Genomic DNA, 23,028 nt, shown 5'->3' on the forward strand with positions numbered 1-23,028 from the left:
CCCAGTGTGGATCCCATTGATCCCAGTGCTCCCAGTATGGATCCCATTCATCCCAGTGCTCCCAGTATGGATCCCATTCATCCCAGTGCTCCTAGTATGGATCCCATTCATCCCACTATGGATCCCATTGATCCCAGTATGGGTCCCATTGATCCCAGTGTGGATCCCATTGATCCCAGTATGGGTCCCATTGATCCCAGTGTGGATCCCATTGATCCCATTGTGTCTCTTGGCGCCACTCCCAGCGCCCCCCAACCAATCAGCGCCGAGGGGGCGGGGCCAAACCCAGCCAATGGGGTGCAAGCAACCCGGGGGGGGGGGGGGGCGCACACGACGCGGACACGGCGCGATGACGTCACAGCGCCCGCCGGGTGACCCCTTGGTGTGACGTCACGACGCGGGGAGGCCCCCCGGGGTGACGTCACCGGCGACGTCACGCTTGAGCCGCGCGTTCCCCTCCACAAGGCGCTTCCGGATTGGTTCCTTTCCAGGGCCGGAAGGGGAGGGGCCATGAGACGGAGGGGGTGCGGTCACGTGAGCGTGATCACGTGACGCCGCGGCGGCAGCGACTCGCGGGCGGGTAACGGGGGGGTGGAAAAGGGGTGATCACGTGATCGGAGGGGGCTATGGGGGGCTATGGGGGTCTATGGGGGTCTATGGGGGTCTATGGGGGTCTATGGGGGGCTATGGGGGTCTATGGGGGGTCTATGGGGGGCTATGGGGGGTCTATGGGGGGCTATGGGGGGCTATGGGGGGGCTATGGGGGTCTATGGGGGTCTATGGGGGGTCTATGGGGGGCTATGGGGGGTCTATGGGGGGCTATGGGGGGCTATGAGGGTCTATGGGGGGCTATGGGGGATCTATGGGGGGCTATGGGGGTCTATGGGGGTCTATGGGGGTCTATGGGGGGTCTATGGGGGTCTATGGGGGTCTATGGGGATCTATGGGGGTCTATGGGGGATCTATGGGGGGCTATGGGGGGCTATGGGGGATCTATGGGTGTCTATGGGGGGCTATGGGGGGCTATGGGGGGTCTATGGGGGGCTATGGGGGGGCTATGGGGGGCTATGAGGGTCTATGGGGGGGCTATGGGGGTCTATGGGGGTCTATGGGGGGTCTATGGGGGGCTATGGGTGTCTATGGGGGTCTATGGGGGGCTATGGGGGTCTATGGGGGGTCTATGGGGGATCTATGGGGGGCTATGGGGGGCTATGGGGGGCTATGGGTGTCTATGGGGGTCTATGGGGGATCTATGGGGGGCTATGGGGGTCTATGGGGATCTATGGGGGGCTATGGGGGTCTATGGGGGGCTATGGGGGTCTATGGGGGTCTATGGGGGATCTATGGGGGGCTATGGGGGGCTATGGGGATCTATGGGTGTCTATGGGGGGCTATGGGGGCTATGGGGGTCTATGGGGGGTCTATGGGGGGCTATGGGGGCTATGGGGGGGCTATGGGGGGTCTATGGGGGTCTATGGGGGGTCTATGGGGGGCTATGGGGGTCTATGGGGGATCTATGGGGGGCTATGAGGGTCTATGGGGGGGCTATGGGGGGCTATGGGGGTCTATGGGGGGTCTATGGGGGGCTATGGGGGTCTATGGGGGGTCTATGGGGGGCTATGGGGGGCTATGGGGGTCTATGGGGGGTCTATGGGGTTCTATGGGGGGCTATGGGGTTCCTATGGGGGGCTATGGGGGTCTATGGGGTTCTATGGGGGCTATGGGTGGTCTATGGGGGGCTATGGGGGATCTATGGGGTTCTATTGGGGGCTATGGGTGGTCTATGGGGGTCTATGAGGGTCTATGGGGGGGCTATGGGGGGGCTATGGGGCTATGGGGGGCTATGGGGGTCTATGGGGGTCTATGGGGGTCTATGGGGGGCTATGGGGGTCTATGGGGGATCTATGGGGGCTATGGGGGGCTATGAGGGTCTATGGGGGGCTATGGGGGTCTATGGGGGGCTATGGGGGGCTATGGGTGGTCTATGGGGGGTCTATGGGGTTCTATGGGGGTCTATGGGGTTCTATGGGGGGCTATGGGTGGTCTATGGGGGGTCTATGGGGGTCTATGGGGCCGCTGTCTATGGGGCAGCCCCATAACCCCCCCCTTTTGCCCCCCCCCCCCCCCCCCCCCCCCAGGGCTGCCCCATGGCGTCGGGGCCGGAGCTGCTTCGCGCCGATGACACCAGCGATGGGGGGAGCCCGCCCTGCCCCACGGCGCCCCATAGCGGCCCCTCCTGCCCCACGGCGCCCCATAGCGGCGGCTCCTGCCCCACGGCGCCCCCCGGCGCCCGCCTGAGCATCGCCATCCTCTGCTACATCAACCTGCTCAACTACATGGACCGCTTCACGGTGGCCGGTACCTGGGGGGGGGGCTCTATGGGGCGGGATGGGGGGGCGCTCTATGGGGCGCGATGGGGGGGGCTCTATGGGGCGGGATGGGGGGCGCTCTATGGGGCGGGATGGGGGGGGCTCTATGGGGCGCGATGGGGGGGGCTCTATGGGGCGGGATGGGGGGCTCTATGGGGCGGGATGGGGGGGGCTCTATGGGGCGCGATGGGGGGCGCTCTATGGGGCGCGATGGGGAGCGCTCTATGGGGGGCGCAATGGGGGGGGCTCTATGGGGTGGGATGGGGGGGGCTCTATGGGGCGCAATGGAGGGGGCTCTATGGGGCGCGATGGGGGGCGCTCTATGGGGCGCAATGGGGTGTCATAGGGTGGCTGTGGGTCACTCTGTGTCCATATGGGTGCTATGGCTACCTATGGGTGCCTATGGATGCTATGGGTCCCTATGGGTGCTATGGGTCCCTATGGGTGCTATGGGTTGCTATGGGTGCTATGGGTCGCTATGCGTCCCTAGGGATGCTATGGGTCCCTTTCGGTGCTATGGGTACCTGTGGGTGCTATGGGTCCCTATGGGTGCTATGGGTCCCTATGCGTCCCTATGGATGCTATGTGTCCCTTTCAGTGCTAATGGGTACCTGTGGGTGCTATGGGTCCCTATGGGTGCTATGGGTCGCTATGCGTCCCTATGGATGCTATGGGTCCCTTTCGGTGCTATGGGTACCTGTGGGTGCTATGGGTCCCTATGGGTGCTATGGGTCCCTAATGGGTGCTATGGGTCCCTATGCATCCCTATGGATGCTATGGGTCCCTTTCGGTGCTATGGGTACCTGTGGGTGCTATGGGTCCCTAGGCGTCGCTATGGGTGCTATGGGTTCCTATCAGTGCTATGGGTACCTGTGGGTGCTATGGGTCCCTAGGCGTCGCTATGGGTGCTATGGGTTCCTATCAGTGCTATGGGTCCCTATGGGTGCTATGGGTCTCTATGTGTGATATGGAACTCTATGTGTACCTATGGGTGCTATGGGTCCTTATGGGTGCATATGGGTGCTATAGGTCTCTATGTGTCCCTATGGGTGCTATGGGTGCCTGTGGGTGCTATGGGCACCTAGGCGTCCCTATGGGTGCTATGGGTCCCTGCGGGTGCTATGGGTCCCTCTGCATCTCTATAGATGTTGTGGTGTCTATGGGTGCTATGGGTCCTATAGATGTTATGAGTTCCTATGGGTGTTATGGGTTTCTATGGGTTCCTATGGGTGCTGTGGGTCCCTATGGGTCCCTAGGGGTGTTATGGGTTTCTATGGGTTCCTATGGGTGCTGTGGGTCCCTATGGGTCTCCATGGATGTTATGGGTCCCTATGGGCTCTATGGGGCAGCCCCACATCCTCCCCCCCCAGGGGTCCTCCCCGACGTCGAGGATTTCTTCAGCATCGGCGACAGCAGCTCTGGGCTCCTGCAGTCAGGTGCGCCCCCCCTGCCCCACACGTGTGGGGCTGCCCCATAGCCGTGGGGCTGCCCCATAGCCGTGGGGCCGCCCCATACATAGGGGGCTGAGCCACAGCTGTGGGGCCGCCCCATACGTCGGCGTATGAGTCACAGCTCTGGGGCCGCCCCACACCTAGGGGCTGCCCCACACTTAGGGGGCTGCCCCACAGTGTTCATTGGCAGTTACATGGTGCTGGCGCCCCCTCTGTGGCTATTGGGGGGATCGCAGGAGCCGGAAGCGGCTCCTGAGCCTCGGCCTTGCCCTATGGGCGGCTGCGACCATGGCCGGGAGCTTCGTGCCCCCCCAGGTGAGGAGCTATGGGGCGCTATGGGGCGCTATGCGGGGTCCTATGGGGCTCTATGGGGTCTATGGGGTGTAATGGGGGGTATGGGGGATGGTCGGGGCTGGTAAGGGGGTGGCTGTGGGGCACCCATGGGTGCTGTGGGGTGCCCCATGGGTGCCGAAGGGCATCCCCCTTATCCCTCTGCTCCATAGAGCCCCCATAGACCCCATTGTCTCACTTTGACCCCATTGATCCCCATTGATCCCCATTGATCCCCATTGAACCCCATTGATCCCATTGATACCCATGGGTCCCCATTTGATCTCCATTGATCCCATTGATCCCCATTGGTCGCCACTGATCCCATAGACCCCATTGATGTCCATCGACACCCATAGGCCCCCATTGCCCCCATAGCCCCCATAGCCTCCATAGCCCCCATTACCCCCATAGCCCCATAGCCCCCATTACCCCATAGCCCCCCATACCCCCCATAGCCCCCCATAGCTCCCCCATAGCCCCCCATAGCCCCCATAGCCCCCATTACCCCCATTAACCCCATAGCCCCCCATAGCCCCATAGCCCCCATAGCCCCCATAGCCCATAACCCCCATAGCCCCCCATACCCCCCATAGCCCCCCATAGCCCCCCATAGCCCCCATAGCCCCCATTACCCCCATAGCCCCCCCCATTACCCCCATAGCCCCCCATAGCCCCATAGCCCCCATAGCCCCCCATACCCCCATAGCCCCCATACCCCCATAGCCCCCCATTAGCCCCATAGCCCCCATAGCCCCATTGCCCCCCATAGCCCCATAGCCCCCATAGCCCCCATACCCCCATAGCCCCCATACCCCCATAGCCCCCATAGCCCCATAGCCCCCATAGCCCCATAGCCCCCATAGCCCCCCATACCCCCATAGCCCCCATACCCCCATAGCCCCCCATACCCCCATAGCCCCCATACCCCCATAGCCCCCCCCATAGCCCCCCATAGCCCCCCATTACCCCCATAGCCCCCATTACCCCCATAGCCCCCATAGCCCCATAGCCCCCATAGCCCCCCATACCCCCATAGCCCCAACCCCCATAGCCCCCCATAGCCCCATAGCCCCCATAGCCCCATTGCCCCCCATAGCCCCATAGCCCCCATAGCCCCCCCATACCCCCATAGCCCCCCATAGCCCCATTACCCCCATTACCCCCATAGCCCCCATTACCCCCAAAACCCCCATAGCCCCCATAGCCCCCCATACCCCCATAGCCCCCCATACCCCCATAGCCCCCCATAGCCCCCATAGCCCCATAGCCCCCCAATTGGTGCAGGGGTTCTGGGCGCTGCTCCTGGCGCGGGCGCTGGTGGGGGTGGGCGAAGCCGCGTTCTCCACGGTGGCCCCGACGCTGGTGGCGGATCTGAGCCCCCCGGGCCCCCCCGCAGCCGCCGCCCTGGGGGGGTTCTACCTGGCTGTGCCCCTGGGCAGGTAACGGGGGGCTGGGGGGGGGCTATGGGGGGGCTATGGGGGTTTATGGGGGGTCTATGGGGGTCTATGGGGGGTCTATGGGGGGTCTATGGGGGGCTATGGGGGTCTATGGGGGGTCTATGGGGGTCTATGGGGGGCTATGGGGGTCTATGGGGGGGCTATGGGGGTCTGTGGGGGGCTATGGGGGTCTATGGGGGGGCTATGGGGGGCTATGGGGGGTCTATGGGGGGGCTATGGGGGGCTATGGGGGGGCTATGGGGGGGCTATGGGGGGCTGTGGGGGGCTATGGGGGGGCTATGGGGGGTCTATGGGGGGGCTATGGGGGTCTGTGGGGGGCTATGGGGTTCTATGGGGGGCTATGGGGGGCTATGGGGGTCTATGGGGCTCTATGGGGTGTGTGACCCCACATCCCCCCCCAGTGGCCTGGGTTACATCACGGGGGCAAAGGTCAAGGAGGTGGCGACCGATTGGCGCTGGGCCCTGCGGGTGAGACCCCCCCCCCGTGACCCCCATTGACCCTCATTGATCCCCATTGATTCCCATTGACGCCCATTGACACCCATTGATCCCCATTGATCCCCATTGACCCCCATTGATCCCGTTGATCCCATTGATGCCCATTGATGCCCATTGACCCTATTCATACCCATTGACGCCCATTGACACCCATTGATCCCCATTGATCCCCATTGACCCCCATTGATCCCGTTGATCCCATTGATGCCCATTGATGCCCATTGACCCTATTCATACCCATTGATGCCCATTGATCCCATTCACGTCCATTGATCCCCATTGACCCTATTGACACCCATTGATCCCATTCACATCCCTTGATACCCATTGATCTCATTGACCCCCATTGATCCCATTGATACCCCTTGATGCCCATTGATGCCCATTGACCCTATTCATACCCATTGATGCCCATTGATCCCATTCACGTCCATTGATGCCCATTGACCCCATTGACCCCATTGATCCCATTCATTCCCATTGACACCCATTGATCCCATTCACGTCCCTTGATACCCATTGATCTCATTGACCCCCATTCATACCCATTGATGCCCATTGATCCCATTCATGTCCATTGATACCCATTGATCTCATTGACCCCCATTGATCCCATTGATACCCATTGATGCCCATTGATCCCATTCATACCCATTGATGCTCATTGACCCTATTGACCCCATTGATCCCATTCATACCCATTGATCCCATTCACGTCCCTTGATACCCGTTGATCTCATTGACCCCCATTGATCCCATTGATACCCATTGATGCCCATTGATGCCCATTGATCCCATTCATGTCCATTGATACCCATTGATCTCATTGACCCCCATTCACATCCATTGATGCCCATTGATCCCCGTTGCTCCCCATTGACCCCATTGCCCCATTGCCAGGTGACCCCCGTGCTGGGGCTGGTGGCGCTGGCGCTGTTGGTGACCCTGGTGACAGACCCCCCCCGGGGGGGCACCGAGACCCCCCCCGGCACCCCCCTGACCCACAGCGCGTGGGGCAGCGACCTCAGGGACCTGCTCACCAAGTGACTGCAGGGGGGCAATGGGGACATGGGGGGCAGTGGGGGTGATGGGGGGCAATGGGGTCATGGGGAGTAATGGGGGTGATGGGGGGCAATGGGGGTAATGGGGGCGATGGGGTCAGTGGGGGGCAATGGGGGTAATGGGGGGCAATGGGGACATGGGGGGCAATGGGGGTAATGGGGGGCAATGGGGACATGGGGGGCAATGGGGGTAATGGGGGGCAATGGGGACATGGGGGGCAATGGGGGTAATGGGGGGCAATGGGGACATGGGGGGCAATGGGGGTAATGGGGGGCAATGGGGACATGGGGGGCAATGGGGGTAATGGGGGGCAATGGGGACATGGGGGGCAATGGGGGTAATGGGGGGCAATGGGTGTTGTATGTGTGTCTGTGGGTGACTGCGGGGGGTCTATGGGTGCCATAGGTACTATAGGATGCCATTGGGGGACCATAGGGGTGCCATAGGATGCCACTGGAGTACCATAGGGTGCCATTGGGTACCATTGGAATATAATAGGGTACCATAGGATGCCCTAGGGTGCCATAGGGGTCCCATAGGATACCATAGAGGTCCCAAAGGATGCTCTAGGGTGCCAAAGGGGTCCCATAGGGTACCATAGGGTGCCATAGGTGGCCGTTTGGGTACGATAGGATACCATTAGGTACCATTGGGATACCATAGGGTACCATAGGATGCTGTGGGATGCCATAGGGGTACCATAGGGTGCCATAGGATGCTATGGGATGCCATAGGGGTGCCATAGGGTGCCATAGGATGCTGTGGGATGCCATAGGGGTGCCGTGGGATGCCATAGGGGTGCCATAGGGTGCCATAGGATGCTGTGGGATGCCATAGGGGTGCCATAAGGTACCATAGGATGCTATGGGATGCCATAGGGGTACCATAGGGTGTCATAGGATGCTGTGGGATGCCATAGGGGTGCCATAGGGTGCCATAGGATGCTATGGGATGCCGTAGGGGTGCGATAGGGTGCCATAGGATGCTGTGGGATGCCATAGGGGTGCCATAGGGTGCCATAGGATGCTGTGGGATGCCATAGGGGTACCATAGGGTGCCATAGGATGCTATGGGATGCCATAGGGGTACCATAGGGTGCCATAGGATGTTATGGGATGCCATAGGGGTGCCATAGGGTACCATAGGATGCTGTGGGTGCCGTGTCCCCCCCCAGCCGCAGCCTGGTGCTCTCCACGTTGGGGTTCACCGCCGTGGCCTTCGTGACCGGGGCGCTGGCGCTCTGGGCCCCGGCGTTCCTGGTGCGGTGCCGGGAAGCGACGGGCAGGGGGGAGCCGTGTCCCCGCGGGCAGCGCTGCGAGAGCAACGAGAGGTGGGAGGCGGGGTACGGGGCACGGATCCCCCTTGGTACCCATTGAGCCCATTGATACCATTGATACCATTGACCCCATTGATCCCCATTGACCCCATTGACCCCATTGATACCCATTGATACCCATTGACCCCATTGATACCATTGATCCCCATTGGTACCCATTGACCCCATTGATACCATTGATCCCCATTGGTACCCATTGACCCCATTGATACCCATTGACCCTATTGATACCATTGATCCCCATTGACCCCATTGATCCCCATTGATACCATTAATCCCCATTGATACCCATTGACCCCATTGATACCCATTGACCCCATTGATAGCCATTGATTCCCATTGACCCCATTGACCCCATTGATAGCCATTGATACCCATTGATCCCATTGATCTCATTCATCCCCATTGATAGCCATTGATACCATTGATCCCCATTGATCCCCATTGATAGCCATTGATACCATTGATCCCCGTTGATCCCATTGATCCCCATTGATGCCATTGATATCCATTGATCCCCATTGATAGCTACTGACCCCATTGACCCCATTGATACCATTGATACCCATTGATCCCCATTGATATCCATTGTTCCCCATTGATACCCATTGATCCTCATTGATATCCATTGATCCCCATTGATCCCCATTGATATCCACTGATATCCATTGATCCCCATTGACCCCATTAATACCCACTGATATGTATTGATACCCATTGATTCCCATTGATACCCATTGACCCCATTGATACCCATTGGTACCCAATGATCCCATTGATCCCCATTGATACCACTGATCCCCATTGATACCCCTTGGTACCCATTGATCCCCATTGACCTCATTGGTCCCCGTTGATATCCATTGATACCCATTGATACCCTTTGACCCCACGTGACCCCATCGCCACCTCCCTTACCCCCATAGCCCCCATTGACCCCCATCTCCCCACTTCCCAGCATGCTCTTCGGGGCGCTGACGGTGGCCTCGGGGGTGCTGGGGGTGGGGCTGGGGGCGGAGCTTTCCCGCCGCTGGAGCCCCCATTGCCCCCGGGCCGAGCCCCTGCTCTGCGCTATGGGGCTGCTGGGGGCTGCCCCCTGCCTGCTGCTCGCCATCATGGCCGCCCGGCCCAGCCCCACGGCGGCCTATGTGAGTGCCTATGGGGCTCTATGGGGTTCTATGAGGTGGCTATGGGGGGCTATGGGTGTCAATGGGGTGGCTTTGGGGTTCTGTGGGGGTATGTATGTTGTCTAGGGGGGGATTTGTGGTGTCGGGGGGGGGCTGTGGGGTATCTATGGGGTCTCTGTGGGTTTCTATGTGGTCTCTATGGGGCTCTCTGGGGGCTCTATGGGGTCTCTATGGGCCTCTGTGGGTTCCTATGGGGTCTCTATGGGGCTCTATGGGTCTCTATGGGTTTCTATGGGGTCTCTATGAGTTTCTATGGGGCCTCTATGGGTTTCTATGGGGTCTCTATGGGTTTCTATGGGGTCTCTATGGGTCTCTATGGATTTCTATGGGGTCTCTATGGGTTTCTATGGGGTCTCTATGAGTTTCTATGGGGCCTCTATGGGTTTCTATGGGGTCTCTATGGGGTCTCTATGGGTCTCTATGGGTTTCTATGGGGTCTCTATGGGTCTCTATGGGGTCTCTATGAGTTTCTGTGGGTTTCTATGGGGTCTCTGTGGGTTTCTATGGGGTCTCTATGGGTCTCTCCCCACAGATCTTCATCTTCCTGGGGGAGTCGCTGCTCAGCCTCAACTGGGCCATCGTGGCCGAGATCCTCATGGTGGGTCCTGCCCCATAACCCCCCACGACCCCCCCCATAGATCCCTATAGATCCCCCCTATCCCCCCATCTCCCCCATGGGCAGGTGCATGTGTATGGTAATGGGGGGGGGGGGTGTGTGTCCATGTGTGTGATCACGTGACCTTCCCCCCCCCCCGCCCCAGCACGTGGTGGTGCCCACGCGTCGCTCCACGGCCGAGGCGCTGCAGATCATCACCTCCCACCTGCTGGGGGACGCCGGGAGCCCCGTGCTCGTGGGGGCGGTCAGACACGGGGCTATGGGGCTCTATGGGGCGCTATGGGGGGCTATGGGTCGTCTATGGGGTGTGCATGGGGTGTATATGTGGGTGTATGGGTGTCAGTGGGGGTCTATGGGGGGCTGTGGTTGAGCTACAGGAGTCAGTGGGGATCAGTGGGAATCAATGGGGATCAATGGGAATCAATGGGGATCAATGGGAGTCAATGGGCATCAGTGGGAGTCAATGGGCATCAATGGGGATCAATGGGAATCAGTGGGTGTCAATGGGTGTCAATGGGCATCAATGGGGATCAATGGGAGTCTGTGGGGATCAATGGGAGTCTGTGGGGATCAATGGGAGTCAATGGGGATCAATGGGCATCAATGGGAATCAATAGGTGTCAATGAGCATCAATGGGGATCAGTGGGAGTCAATGGGCATCAATGGGTGTCAATGGGAGTCAATGGGTGTCAATGGGCATCAATGGGGATCAGTGGGAGTCAATGGGCATCAATGGGTGTCAATGGGAGTCAATGGGCATCAATGGGGATCAATGGATGTCAATGGGGATCAATGGGTGTCAATGGGCATCAATGGGGATCAGTGGGAGTCAATGGGCATCAATGGGGATCAATGGGAGTCTGTGGGGATCAATGGGTGTCAATGGGGATCAATGGGGATCAATGGGAGTCAATGGGGATCAGTGGGAGTCAATGGGAATCAATGGCACTCAATGGGGATCAATGGGCATCAATGGGAGTCAATGGGGATCAGTGGCACTCAATGGGGATCAATGGGAGTCAATGGGGATCAATGGGCGTCAATGGGAGTCAATGGGGATCAATGGGAGTCAATGGGGATCAGCGGCCCCCAGAAGGACATGAATGGGCCCGGGCGCTGACCCCGCCCCGCCTCTTTCCCCCGCCCGCAGCTCAGCGATTGGCTGCGCTCCGCCGCCGGCCCCGCCCCCTCCTCGCTGGCGGCCGCGCGCGCGCTGGGGCTGGCGCTGCTGCTCTGCCCCTTCGTGGCCGCGCTCGGGGGCGGGGCCTTCCTGGGCTCCGCCTCCGCCTTCCCACGTGACCGCCGGCGCGCCCGGCTCCTGGCGCGGGGTGAGCGGCCCCGCGGGAGCCCCAGAGGGACCCAGAGGGACCCATAGAGACCCCATAGAGACCCATAGAGACCCCATAGAGACCCATAGAGACCCCATAGAGACCCCATAGGGACCCATAGAGACCCCATAGAGACCCATAGAGACCCATAGAGACCCCATAGAGACCCATAGAGACCCCATAGAGACCCCATAGGGACCCATAGAGACCACATAGAGACCCATAGAGACCCATAGAGACCCCATAGAGACCCATAGAGACCCCATAGAGACCCCATAGAGACCCCATAGAGACCCATAGAGACCCATAGAGACCCCATAGAGACCCATAGAGACCCCATAGAGACCCCATAGAGACCCCATAGGGACCCATAGAGACCACATAGAGACCCATAGAGACCCATAGAGACCCCTAGAGACCCCATAGAGACCCATAGAGACCCCATAGAGACCCCATAGAGACCCCATAGAGACCCATAGAGACCCATAGAGACCCCATAGAGACCCCATAGAGACCCATAGAGACCCCATAGAGACCCATAGAGACCCATAGGGACCCCATAGGGACCCCATAGAGACCCATAGGGACCCCATAGAGACCCCATAGGGACCCATAGAGACCCATAGAGACCCATAGGGACCCCATAGAGACCCATAGAGACCCATAGAGACCCCATAGAGACCCATAGAGACCCATAGAGACCCCATAGAGACCCATAGAGACCCATAGAGACCCATAGGGACCCCATAGAGACCCCATAGGGACCCATAGAGACCCCATAGGGACCCATAGAGACCCATAGAGACCCATAGGGACCCATAGGGACCCCATAGGGACCCCATAGAGACCCATAGAGACCCCATAGAGACCCCATAGGGACCCATAGAGACCCATAGAGACCCATAGGGACCCCATAGAGACCCATAGAGACCCATAGAGACCCCATAGAGACCCATAGAGACCCATAGAGACCCCATAGAGACCCATAGAGACCCATAGAGACCCATAGGGACCCCATAGAGACCCCATAGGGACCCATAGAGACCCCATAGGGACCCATAGAGACCCATAGAGACCCATAGGGACCCCATAGAGACCCCATAGGGACCCATAGAGACCCCATAGAGACCCCATAGAGACCCATAGAGACCCATAGAGACCCCATAGAGACCCATAGAGACCCCATAGAGACCCCATAGGGACCCATAGAGACCCCATAGAGACCCATAGAGACCCATAGAGACCCCATAGAGACCCATAGAGACCCATAGAGACCCATAGAGACCCATAGGGACCCATAGAGACCCCATAGAGACCCATAGAGACCCATAGAGACCCCATAGAGACCCATAGAGACCCCATAGAGACCCCATAGGGACCCCATAGAGACCCCATAGAGACCCATAGAGACCCCATTGTCCCCCCCCATAGGTCTCGACCCCGACGACGAGGACCTCGAGGACCCCGATGACCTCGTGGTGCCGCAGGGGGGGCGCCCCACCAAGGTGCCCGTGGCCCATGTGCTCTCCTGACCCACAGCTATGGGGCCCAGACCCACATCTGGGGGCCACAGACCCCCATCAGAGGGCCATTCACTGACCCCCCGTGGAGGATCCCGACCCACATCTATGGGGCTCTGACCCACATAAAGGGGTCATTGAGCCCCAGTGGAGGATCCTGACCCACATCTATGGGGCCCAGACCCACATCGGCAGGTCCCGGACTCAGCATGGGGGTCCTGGACCCACCATGGAGGATCCTGACCCACATCTATGGGATCACTGACCCACAGCAAAGGACCCTGACCCACATCTATGGGGCCCAGACCCACACCTGTGGGGCCCAGACCCACATCTATGGGGCACAAGCACTGCAGCCCCCAATAAACCTGTTTGGACACCCCAAATGCTGCCTCCGGCTCCAGTGTGTCCCCCTGCCCCACATCTGCCCACACCCCATTGCCTGCCCCACAACCCCCATACCTGCCCCATACCCAGCCCCATAACCCGCCCCATAACCTGCCCCATAACCAGCCCCATAACCTGCCCCATAACCAGCCCCATACCCAGCCCCATAACCCGCCCCATACCCAGCCCCATAACCTGCCCCATAACCTGCCCCAGCCCCAGCCCCATACCCAGCCCATAACCTTCCCCATAACCAGCCCCATAACCTGCCCCATAACCTGCCCCATCACCAGCCCCATAACCTGCCCCATACCCAGCCCCATAACCAGCCCCATAACCTGCCCCATAACAAGCCCCATACCCAGCCCCATACCCAGCCCCATACCCAGCCCCATAACCAGCCCCATACCCAGCCCCATAACCTGCCCCATAACCTGCCCCATAACCTGCCCCAGCCCCAGCCCCATACCCAGCCCCATAACCTGCCCCATAACCTGCCCCATAACCTGCCCCAGCCCCAGCCCCATACCCAGCCCCATAACCTGCTCCATCACCAGCCCCATAACCTGCCCCACCCCCGCCCCACACCCCCTCCCCCGCCTCCCTCCTGCCCCACATCCCGCCCCACAGCGCGTGGGAGAACCCGTCGGGCCGCTCCCGCCCCGCCCCACCGCGCCGTGGGGCCGGAGCCGGGGTCAGAGCCGGCGCCTGTGGGGCAGGGGCCGCCTGTGGGGCAGAGGCGCCCAAGTTGTGGGGCAGAGCCGCGGCCATGGCGCCCCCCAGCGCCTCCCGCCCCCCGCTCCCGCTGCTGCTGCTCCTGCTCCTGCTCGCCCCACACCGGAGCCACGGCTGCGACCGGACCCACGGCGGGGGGTACTCAGGTGGGAGCGGGGGGGCAATGGGGCTATGGGGGTCTATGGGGCAATGGGGGGCAATGGGGGTCTATGGGGCAATGGGGGCAATGGGGGTCTATGGGGCAATGGGGGGCAATGGGGGTCTATGGGGCAATGGGGGCCAATGGGGGTCTATGGGGCAATGGGGGGCAATGGGGGTCTATGGGGCAATGGGGGGCAATGGGGGGCAATGGGGGCCTATGGGGCTATAGGGCTTTATGGGACAATGGGGGGCTATAGGGGGCAATGGGGCTATGGGGGTCTATGGGGCAATGGGGGGCAATGAGGGTCTATGGGGCAATGGGGGGCAATGGGGGTCTATGGGGCTATAGGGCTTTATGGGACAATGCGGGGCCTATGGGGGGCTATGGGGCAACGGAGTCTATGGGGGTCTATGGGGCTCTATGGGGCAATGGGGGGCAATGGGGCTCTATGGGGCAATGGGGGCCCATGGGGGGGATGAGACCATTCAGGGGGGATCTATGGGTCAAGTGACGGCCCCGTTTGTGCCCCCCAACAGTGAACTGGGAGGAACTCGGTGAGAACCGCCCCATATCCCATAACCAGTATCCATATGAATCCCCATCCATCCCCATCCATCCCCATCCATCCCCATCCATCCCTATCCATCCCTATGTATCCCTATCCATCCCCATCCATCCCTATCCATCCCTATCCATCCCCATCCATCCCTATCCATCCCTATCCATCCCCATCCATCCCCATCCATCCCCATCCATCCCTATCCATCCCTATGTATCCCTATCCATCCCCATCCATCCCTATCCATCCCTATCCATCCCTATCCATCCCTATCCATCCCCATCCATCCCTATCCATCCCTATCCATCCCTATCCATCCCCATCCATCCCTATCCATCCCTATCCATCCCCATCCATCCCTATCCATCCCTATCCATCCCTATCCATCCCTATGTATCCCTATCGATCCCTATCCATCCCCATCCATCCCTATCCATCCCTATCCATCCCCATCCATCCCTATCCATCCCTATCCATCCCCATCCATCCCTATCCATCCCCATCCATCCCTATCCATCCCTATCCATCCCTATGTATCCCTATCCATCCCCATCCATCCCTATCCATCCCTATCCATCCCCATCCATCCCTATCCATCCCTATCCATCCCTATCCATCCCTATGTATCCCTATCCATCCCCATCCATCCCTATCCATCCCTATCCATCCCCATCCATCCCTATCCATCCCCATCCATCCCTATCCATCCCTATCCATCCCCATCCATCCCCATCCATCCCCATCCATCCCTATCCATCCCTATGTATCCCTATCCATCCCCATCCATCCCTATCCATCCCTATCCATCCCTATCCATCCCTATCCATCCCCATCCATCCCTATCCATCCCTATCCATCCCTATCCATCCCCATCCATCCCTATCCATCCCTATCCATCCCCATCCATCCCTATCCATCCCTATCCATCCCTATCCATCCCTATGTATCCCTATCGATCCCTATCCATCCCCATCCATCCCTATCCATCCCTATCCATCCCCATCCATCCCTATCCATCCCTATCCATCCCCATCCATCCCTATCCATCCCCATCCATCCCTATCCATCCCTATCCATCCCTATGTATCCCTATCCATCCCCATCCATCCCTATCCATCCCTATCCATCCCCATCCATCCCTATCCATCCCCATCCATCCCTATCCATCCCTATCCATCCCCATCCATCCCTATCCATCCCTATCCATCCCCATCCATCCCTATCCATCCCTATCCATCCCTATCCATCTCTATCCATCCCTATGTATCCCTATCCATCCCTATCCATCCCTATCCATCCCTATCCATCCCTATGTATCCCTATGTATCCCTATGTATCCCTATCCATCCCTATCCATCCCTATGTATCCCTATCCATCCCTATCCATCCCTATCCATCCCTATCCATCCCTATCCATCCCTATCCATCCCTATCCATCCCTATCCATCCCTATCCATCCCCATCCATCCCTATCCATCCCAATGTATCCCTATGTATCCCTATGTATCCCTATGTATCCCTATGTATCCCTATCCATCCCTATCCATCCCCATCCATCCCTATCCATCCCTATCCATCCCCATCCATCCCTATCCATCCCTATCCATCCCCATCCATCCCTATCCATCCCTATCCATCCCTATCCATCTCTATCCATCCCTATGTATCCCTATCCATCCCTATCCATCCCTATCCATCCCTATCCATCCCTATGTATCCCTATGTATCCCTATGTATCCCTATCCATCCCTATCCATCCCTATGTATCCCTATCCATCCCTATCCATCCCCATCCATCCCCATCCATCCCTATCCATCCCTATCCATCCCTATCCATCCCTATCCACCCCTATCCATCCCTATCCATCCCCATCCATCCCTATCCATCCCAATGTATCCCTATGTATCCCTATGTATCCCTATGTATCCCTATGTATCCCTATCCATCCCTATCCATCCCTATCCATCCCTATCCATCCCTATGTATCCGTATGTATCCCTATCCACCCCTATCCACCCCTATCCATCCCTATCCATCCCTATCCATCCCTATCCATCCCTATCCATCCCAATGTATCCCTATGTATCCCTATGTATCCCTATGTATCCCTATGTATCCCCATCCATCCCTATCCATCCCTATCCATCCCCATCCATCCCTATCCATCCCTATCCATCCCCATCCATCCCTATCCATCCCTATCCATCCCTATCCATCCCTATCCATCCCTATGTATCCCTATGTATCCCTATGTATCCCTATGTATCCCTATGTATCCCTATGTACCGCTCTGTCCCCGCAGGCTGCGGCCGCCCTCTGGCGCCCCCTGGCGGCTCGGTGGTGCGCAACGTGGGCGGGGAGGACGCGGCGCCGGGGGCGTGGCCCTGGACGGGGGCGCTGCTGCGCCGCGGGGGTCACGTGTGCGGCGCCTCCCTCGTGGCCCCCGAGTGGGTGCTGACGGCGGCGCATTGCTTCCAGGAGTGAGTGCCCCATAGGGACCATAGGGACCATAGGGACCCATAGAGACCCATAGGGACCATAGGGACCATAGGGACCCATAGAGACCCATAGGGACCCATAGAGACCCATAGGGACCCATAGGGACCATAGGGACCCATAGGGACCCATAGGGACCATAGGGACCATAGGGACCCATAGAGACCCATAGGGACCCATAGGGACCCATAGAGACCCATAGGGACCATAGGGACCCATAGGGACCCATAGGGACCATAGAGACCCATAGAGACCCATAGGGACCCATAGGGACCCATAGGGACCATAGGGACCCATACAGACCCATAGAGACCAATAGGGACCATAGGGACCCATAGGGACCCATAGGGACCATAGGGACCATAGGGACCCATAGAGAGACCATAGGGACCCATAGGGACCCATAGGGACCCATAGGGACCCATAGGGACCCACAGAGACCCACAGGGACCATAGGGACCCATAGGGACCATAGGGACCCATAGAGACCCATAGGGACCCATAGGGACCCATAGAGACCCATAGGGACCATAGGGACCCATAGGGACCCATAGGGACCATAGAGACCCATAGAGACCCATAGGGACCCATAGGGACCCATAGGGACCATAGGGACCCATACAGACCCATAGGGACCATAGGGACCCATAGAGACCCATAGGGACCATAGGGACCCATAGGGACCCATAGGGACCCATAGGGACCCATAGAGACCCATAGGGACCATAGGGACCCATAGGGACCCATAGGGACCATAGAGACCCATAGAGACCCATAGGGACCCATAGAGACCCATAGGGACCATAGAGACCCATAGAGCCCCATAGGGACCCATAGAGACCAATAGGGACCATAGGGACCCATAGAGACCCATAGGGACCGATAGGGACCCATAGGGACCCATAGGGACCCATAGAGACCCATAGGGACCATAGGGACCCATAGAGACCAATAGGGACCATAGGGACCCATAGGGACCCATAGGGACCCATAGGGACCCATAGAGACCCATAGGGACCCATAGGGACCCATAGGGACCATAGAGACCCATAGAGACCCATAGGGACCATAGGGACCCATAGGGACCCATAGAGACCCATAGAGACCCCATAGAGACCCATAGGGACCCATAGGGACCCATAGGGACCCATAGAGACCCATAGGGACCATAGGGACCATAGGGACCCATAGAGACCCATAGGGACCCATAGAGACCCATAGGGACCCATAGGGACCATAGGTACCCATTTATACCCCATACAGCCCTACTGATACCCCCATGGGCACCCACTGATCCCCTTTGAGCCCCATTGATCTTCCCCTATTGACTCCCATTGCCCCCCATTCCCCCCATTGCCCCCCATTCCCCCCATTGCACCCATTCCCCCCATTCCCCCATTGCCCCCATTGCCCCCATTCCCCCCATTGCCCCCATTCCCCCCATTGACCCCCATTGCCCCCATTCCCCCCATTGCCCCCATTGCCCCCATTCCCCCCATTCCCCCCATTGCCCCCATTCCCCCCATTGCCCCCATTGCCCCCACAGGAGCCTCGACCCCCGCCTCTACTCCGTCCTGCTCGGGGCTCAGTCGCTGTCCCCGTCGCCGGGCTCGGCGCCGGGCCTCGTGGTGGGGGTGGCGCTGGTGCTGCCGCACCCGCGGTACCGCGGCGAGGCCACGAGCGGCGACATCGCCCTGGCGCGCCTGGCGCGGGCCGTGCCCTTCGGCCCCCGCGTGCTGCCCGTCTGCCTGCCCGCGCCCGGCGCCGCCGTGCGGCCCGGCTCCCGCTGCGTCGTCACCGGATGGGGGGACGTCCGGGAGGGCGGTGAGAGGGGAGGGGGGGGGCAATGGGGGGTAATGGGGGGAATGCGGGTCAATGGGGGTCAATGGGGGTCAATGGGGGTCAATGGGGGTCAATGGGGATCAATGGGGGTCAATGGGCGTCAATGGGGGTCAATGGGGATCAATGGGGGTCAATGGGGATCAATGGGGATCAATGGGGGTCAATGGGGATCAATGGGGGTCAATGGGGGTCAATGGGGATCAATGGGGTCAATGGGGATCAATGGGGATCAATGGGGTCAATGGGGGTCAATGGTGGTCAATGGGGATCAATGGGGGTCAATGGTGGTCAATGGGGATCAATGGGGGTCAATGGGGATCAATGGGGGTCAATGGGGTCAATGGGGATCAATGGGGGTCAATGGGGTCAATGGGGGTCAATGGGGTCAATGGGGATCAATGGGGATCAATGGGGGTCAATGGGGTCAATGGGGGTCAATGGGGTCAATGGGGGTCAATGGGGATCAATGGGGATCAATGGGGGTCAATGGGGATCAATGGGGGTCAATGGGGGTCAATGGGGATCAATGGGGTCAATGGGGGCAATGGGGATCAATGGGGTCAATGGGGTCAATGGGGGCAATGGGGATCAATGGGCGTCAATGGGGGTCAATGGGGGTCAATGGGGATCAATGGGTGTCAATGGGGGCAATGGGGGTCAATGGGGGCAATGGGGGTCAATGGGGGCATTGGGTGTTAATGGGGATCAATGGGGATAAATGGGGGTCAATGGGGGTCAATGGGGATCAATGGGTGTCAATGGGGTCAATGGGGTCAATGGGGGCAATGGGGGCAATGGGGGGCAATGGGGGCAATGGGGGTCAATGGGGATCAATGGGGATCCATGGGGGGCAATGGGGTCAATGGGGGTCAATGGGGGTCAATGGGGGCAATGGGGGTCAATGGGGATCAATGGGAATCAATGGGGGTCAATGGGGGTCAATGGGGATCAATGGGGTCAATGGGGATCAATGTGGGTCAATGGGGGTCAATGGGTGGCAACGGGGGTCAATGGGGTCAATGGGGATCAATGGGGTCAATGGGGTCAATGAGGGTCAATGGGGTCAATGGGTGTCAATGGGGATCAGTGCGGGTCATTGGGGTCACTGGGTGGCAATGGGCGTCATTGGGGACAATGGAGAAAATGGGTGTCAATGAGGATCAATGGGGTCAATGGGTGGCAATGGGGGTCAATGGGGACAATGGGGACAATGGGGGGAATGGGGGCAATGGGAGGAATGGGGGAAATGGGGTCAATGGGGGTCAATGGGTGTCAATGGGGGTCAATGGGCAACAACGGGAATCAGTGGGGGTCAATGGTGGTCAATGGGGTTCAATGGGGGTCAATGGGGATCAATGGGAATCAGTGGGTATCAATGGGGATCAATGGGGATCAATGGGGTCAATGGGAATCAATTGGACTCAATGGGAATCAATGGGAGTCAATTGGGATCAATGGGGGGCAATTGGGATCAATGGGGGGCAATGTGGTTTAATGAGGATGAATGGAGGTCAATGGGGGTTAATGGTGGGTGATGGGGGTCAATGGGGGCAATGGGGATGAATAGGGGGCAGTGGGGTCAATGGGGATGAATGGGGGGCAATGAGGGGCAATGGGGGTCAATGGGGTCAATGGGAATCAATGAGGGGCAATGGGGGTCAGTGGGAGTCCATGGGGATCAATGGAGGGCAACCAGACCCAATGGCACCTAATAGACCCCAATGGTGCCCCATAGCCCCCATCGCCCCCATAGCCCCCCATAGCCCCATAGCCCCCCATAGCCCCCTAGCCCCCCCCAGCCCCATGTCCCCCGTTGCAGAGGACCTGCCGGCGCCGCGGCGGCTGCAGAAGCTGGAGGTGCCGGTGCTGGCGCAGGGCGCGTGCGAGCGCCTCTACGGCATCGACATGGGCCGGGCGCTGCCGCCGCGCCGCATCCGCCCCGACATGATGTGTGCGGGCTACGCCGAGGGCCGCCGCGACACCTGCAAGGTGCGGGGGGACGGGGGGCCCCGTAGGGCACCGCAGAGAACAGCGCCCCAGAGAACAGCGCCCCAGAGAACAGCGCCCCATGCGGTAGCACATGGAATAGCGCCACATAGAACAGCGCCCCATAGAACAGCGCCACATAGAACAGCGCCCCATGCGGTAGCACATGGAACAGCGCCACATAGAACAGCGCCACATAGAACAGCGCCCCATGCGGTAGCACATGGAACAGCGCCCCATAGAACAGCGCCCCATGCGGTAGCACATGGAATAGCGCCACATAGGGCACCCCATAGCGCCCCATCTCCCTGCCCCATAGCACTGCCCCATAGCGTCCCATAGCCCTGCCCCATAGGACCGCCCCATAGCACCGCCCCATAGCGCCCCATAGCGCTGCCCCATAACACTGCCCCATAGTGTCCCATAGCCTTGCCCCATAGCACTGCCCCATAGCCCTGCCCCACAGCCCTGCCCCACGGCCCTGCCCTACGGCGCTGCCCCACGGCCCTGCCCCACGGCCCTTCCCCACGGCCCTGCCCCACGGCCCTGCCCCACGGCCCTGCCCCATAGCGCCCCATAGCGCCCCATAGCGCCCCATAGCGCCCGTTGTCCCTGTGCCCGCTCCGCCCCGCAGGGTGACTCCGGCGGCCCCCTCGTGTGCCGGGCGGGCGGGCGCTGGGTGCTGGCCGGGATCGTGAGCTGGGGCGAGGGCTGCGCCATCCCCAACCGCCCGGGGGTCTACACCCGCGTCAGCGCCTACTCCCAATGGATCCGGCCCCGCGCCCCCGGCGCCACCTTCCTGCCGCCCCCCCCCCCCGCCGCCGCCAGCAATGGGAGCGCCCGCGGCGGGCCCGGCGCCGCCGGCCTCATCGGCGTCCTCCTCGTGGTCCATGGGCTGCGGGGGGCGAGGGGGGGGCCTTAAGGGGGCGATGGGGATCAATGGGGGCCTTAAATGGGTCAATGGGGGCCTTAAATGGGTCAATGGGGGCCTTAAATGGGAAATGGGGGTCAATGGGGGCCTTAAATGGGCAATGGGGGGCAATGGGGGCCTTAAATGGGCAATGGGGACCTTAAATGGGAAATGGGGACCTTAAATGGGCAATGGGGATCAATGGGGACCTAAAATGGATCAATGGGGACCTTAAATGGGCAATGGGGGGCAATGGGAGCCTTAAATGGGTCAATGGGGACCTTAAATGGGTCAATGGGGACCTTAAATGGGCAATGGGGGGCAATGGGAGCCTTAAATGGGTCAATGGGGACCTTAAATGGGTCAATGGGGACCTTAAATGGGCAATGGGGGGCAATGGGAGCCTTAAATGGGTCAATGGGGACCTTAAATGGGTCAATGGGGACCTTAAATGGGAAATGGGGATCAATGGGGACCTAAAATGGATCAATGGGGACCTTAAATGGGCAATGGGGGGCAATGGGAGCCTTAAATGGGTCAATGGGGACCTTAAATGGGTCAATGGGGACCTTAAATGGGCAATGGGGGGCAATGGGAGCCTTAAATGGGTCAATGGGGACCTTAAATGGGCAATGGGGGTCAATGGGGACCTTAAATGGATCAATGGGGACCTTAAATGGGAAATGGGGGTCAATGGGGACCTTAAATGGATCAATGGGGACCTTAAATGGGAAATGGGGGTCAATGGGAGCCTTAAATGGGTCAATGGGGGTCAATGGGGGCCTTAAATGGGCAATGGGGACCTTAAATGG

The 23,028-nt window shown here is 59.6% G+C and overlaps 2 protein-coding genes across 2 annotated transcripts; both read left to right on the top strand.

Annotated features, from left to right (window-relative positions):
• Positions 1–2,147: 2,147 nt before the first annotated feature.
• Positions 2,148–11,430, top strand: SPNS1 (SPNS lysolipid transporter 1, lysophospholipid; the record flags this gene model as incomplete). Its single annotated transcript, XM_080639767.1, is given in 12 exon segments — positions 2,148–2,358; positions 3,740–3,805; positions 3,998–4,026; positions 4,028–4,135; positions 5,438–5,592; positions 6,012–6,078; positions 7,009–7,151; positions 8,345–8,512; positions 9,465–9,654; positions 10,226–10,291; positions 10,455–10,553; positions 11,404–11,430. Coding segments are annotated over 12 exon segments (1,329 nt in total).
• A 2,884-nt stretch (positions 11,431–14,314) lies between these two features.
• PRSS33 (serine protease 33) lies at positions 14,315–22,228 on the top strand (the record flags this gene model as incomplete). Its single annotated transcript, XM_080639768.1, has 5 exons — positions 14,315–14,426; positions 17,285–17,462; positions 19,025–19,302; positions 21,140–21,309; positions 21,941–22,228. 5 exons carry the CDS (start codon positions 14,315–14,317, stop codon positions 22,226–22,228), a joined length of 1,026 nt encoding a protein of 341 aa, XP_080495894.1.
• Between the last annotated feature and the right edge of the window lie 800 nt (positions 22,229–23,028).

This window comes from Psittacula echo, assembly GCF_963264785.1.
Source record: "Psittacula echo genome assembly, contig: SCAFFOLD_116, whole genome shotgun sequence".
NCBI lineage: Eukaryota > Metazoa > Chordata > Aves > Psittaciformes > Psittacidae > Psittacula > Psittacula echo.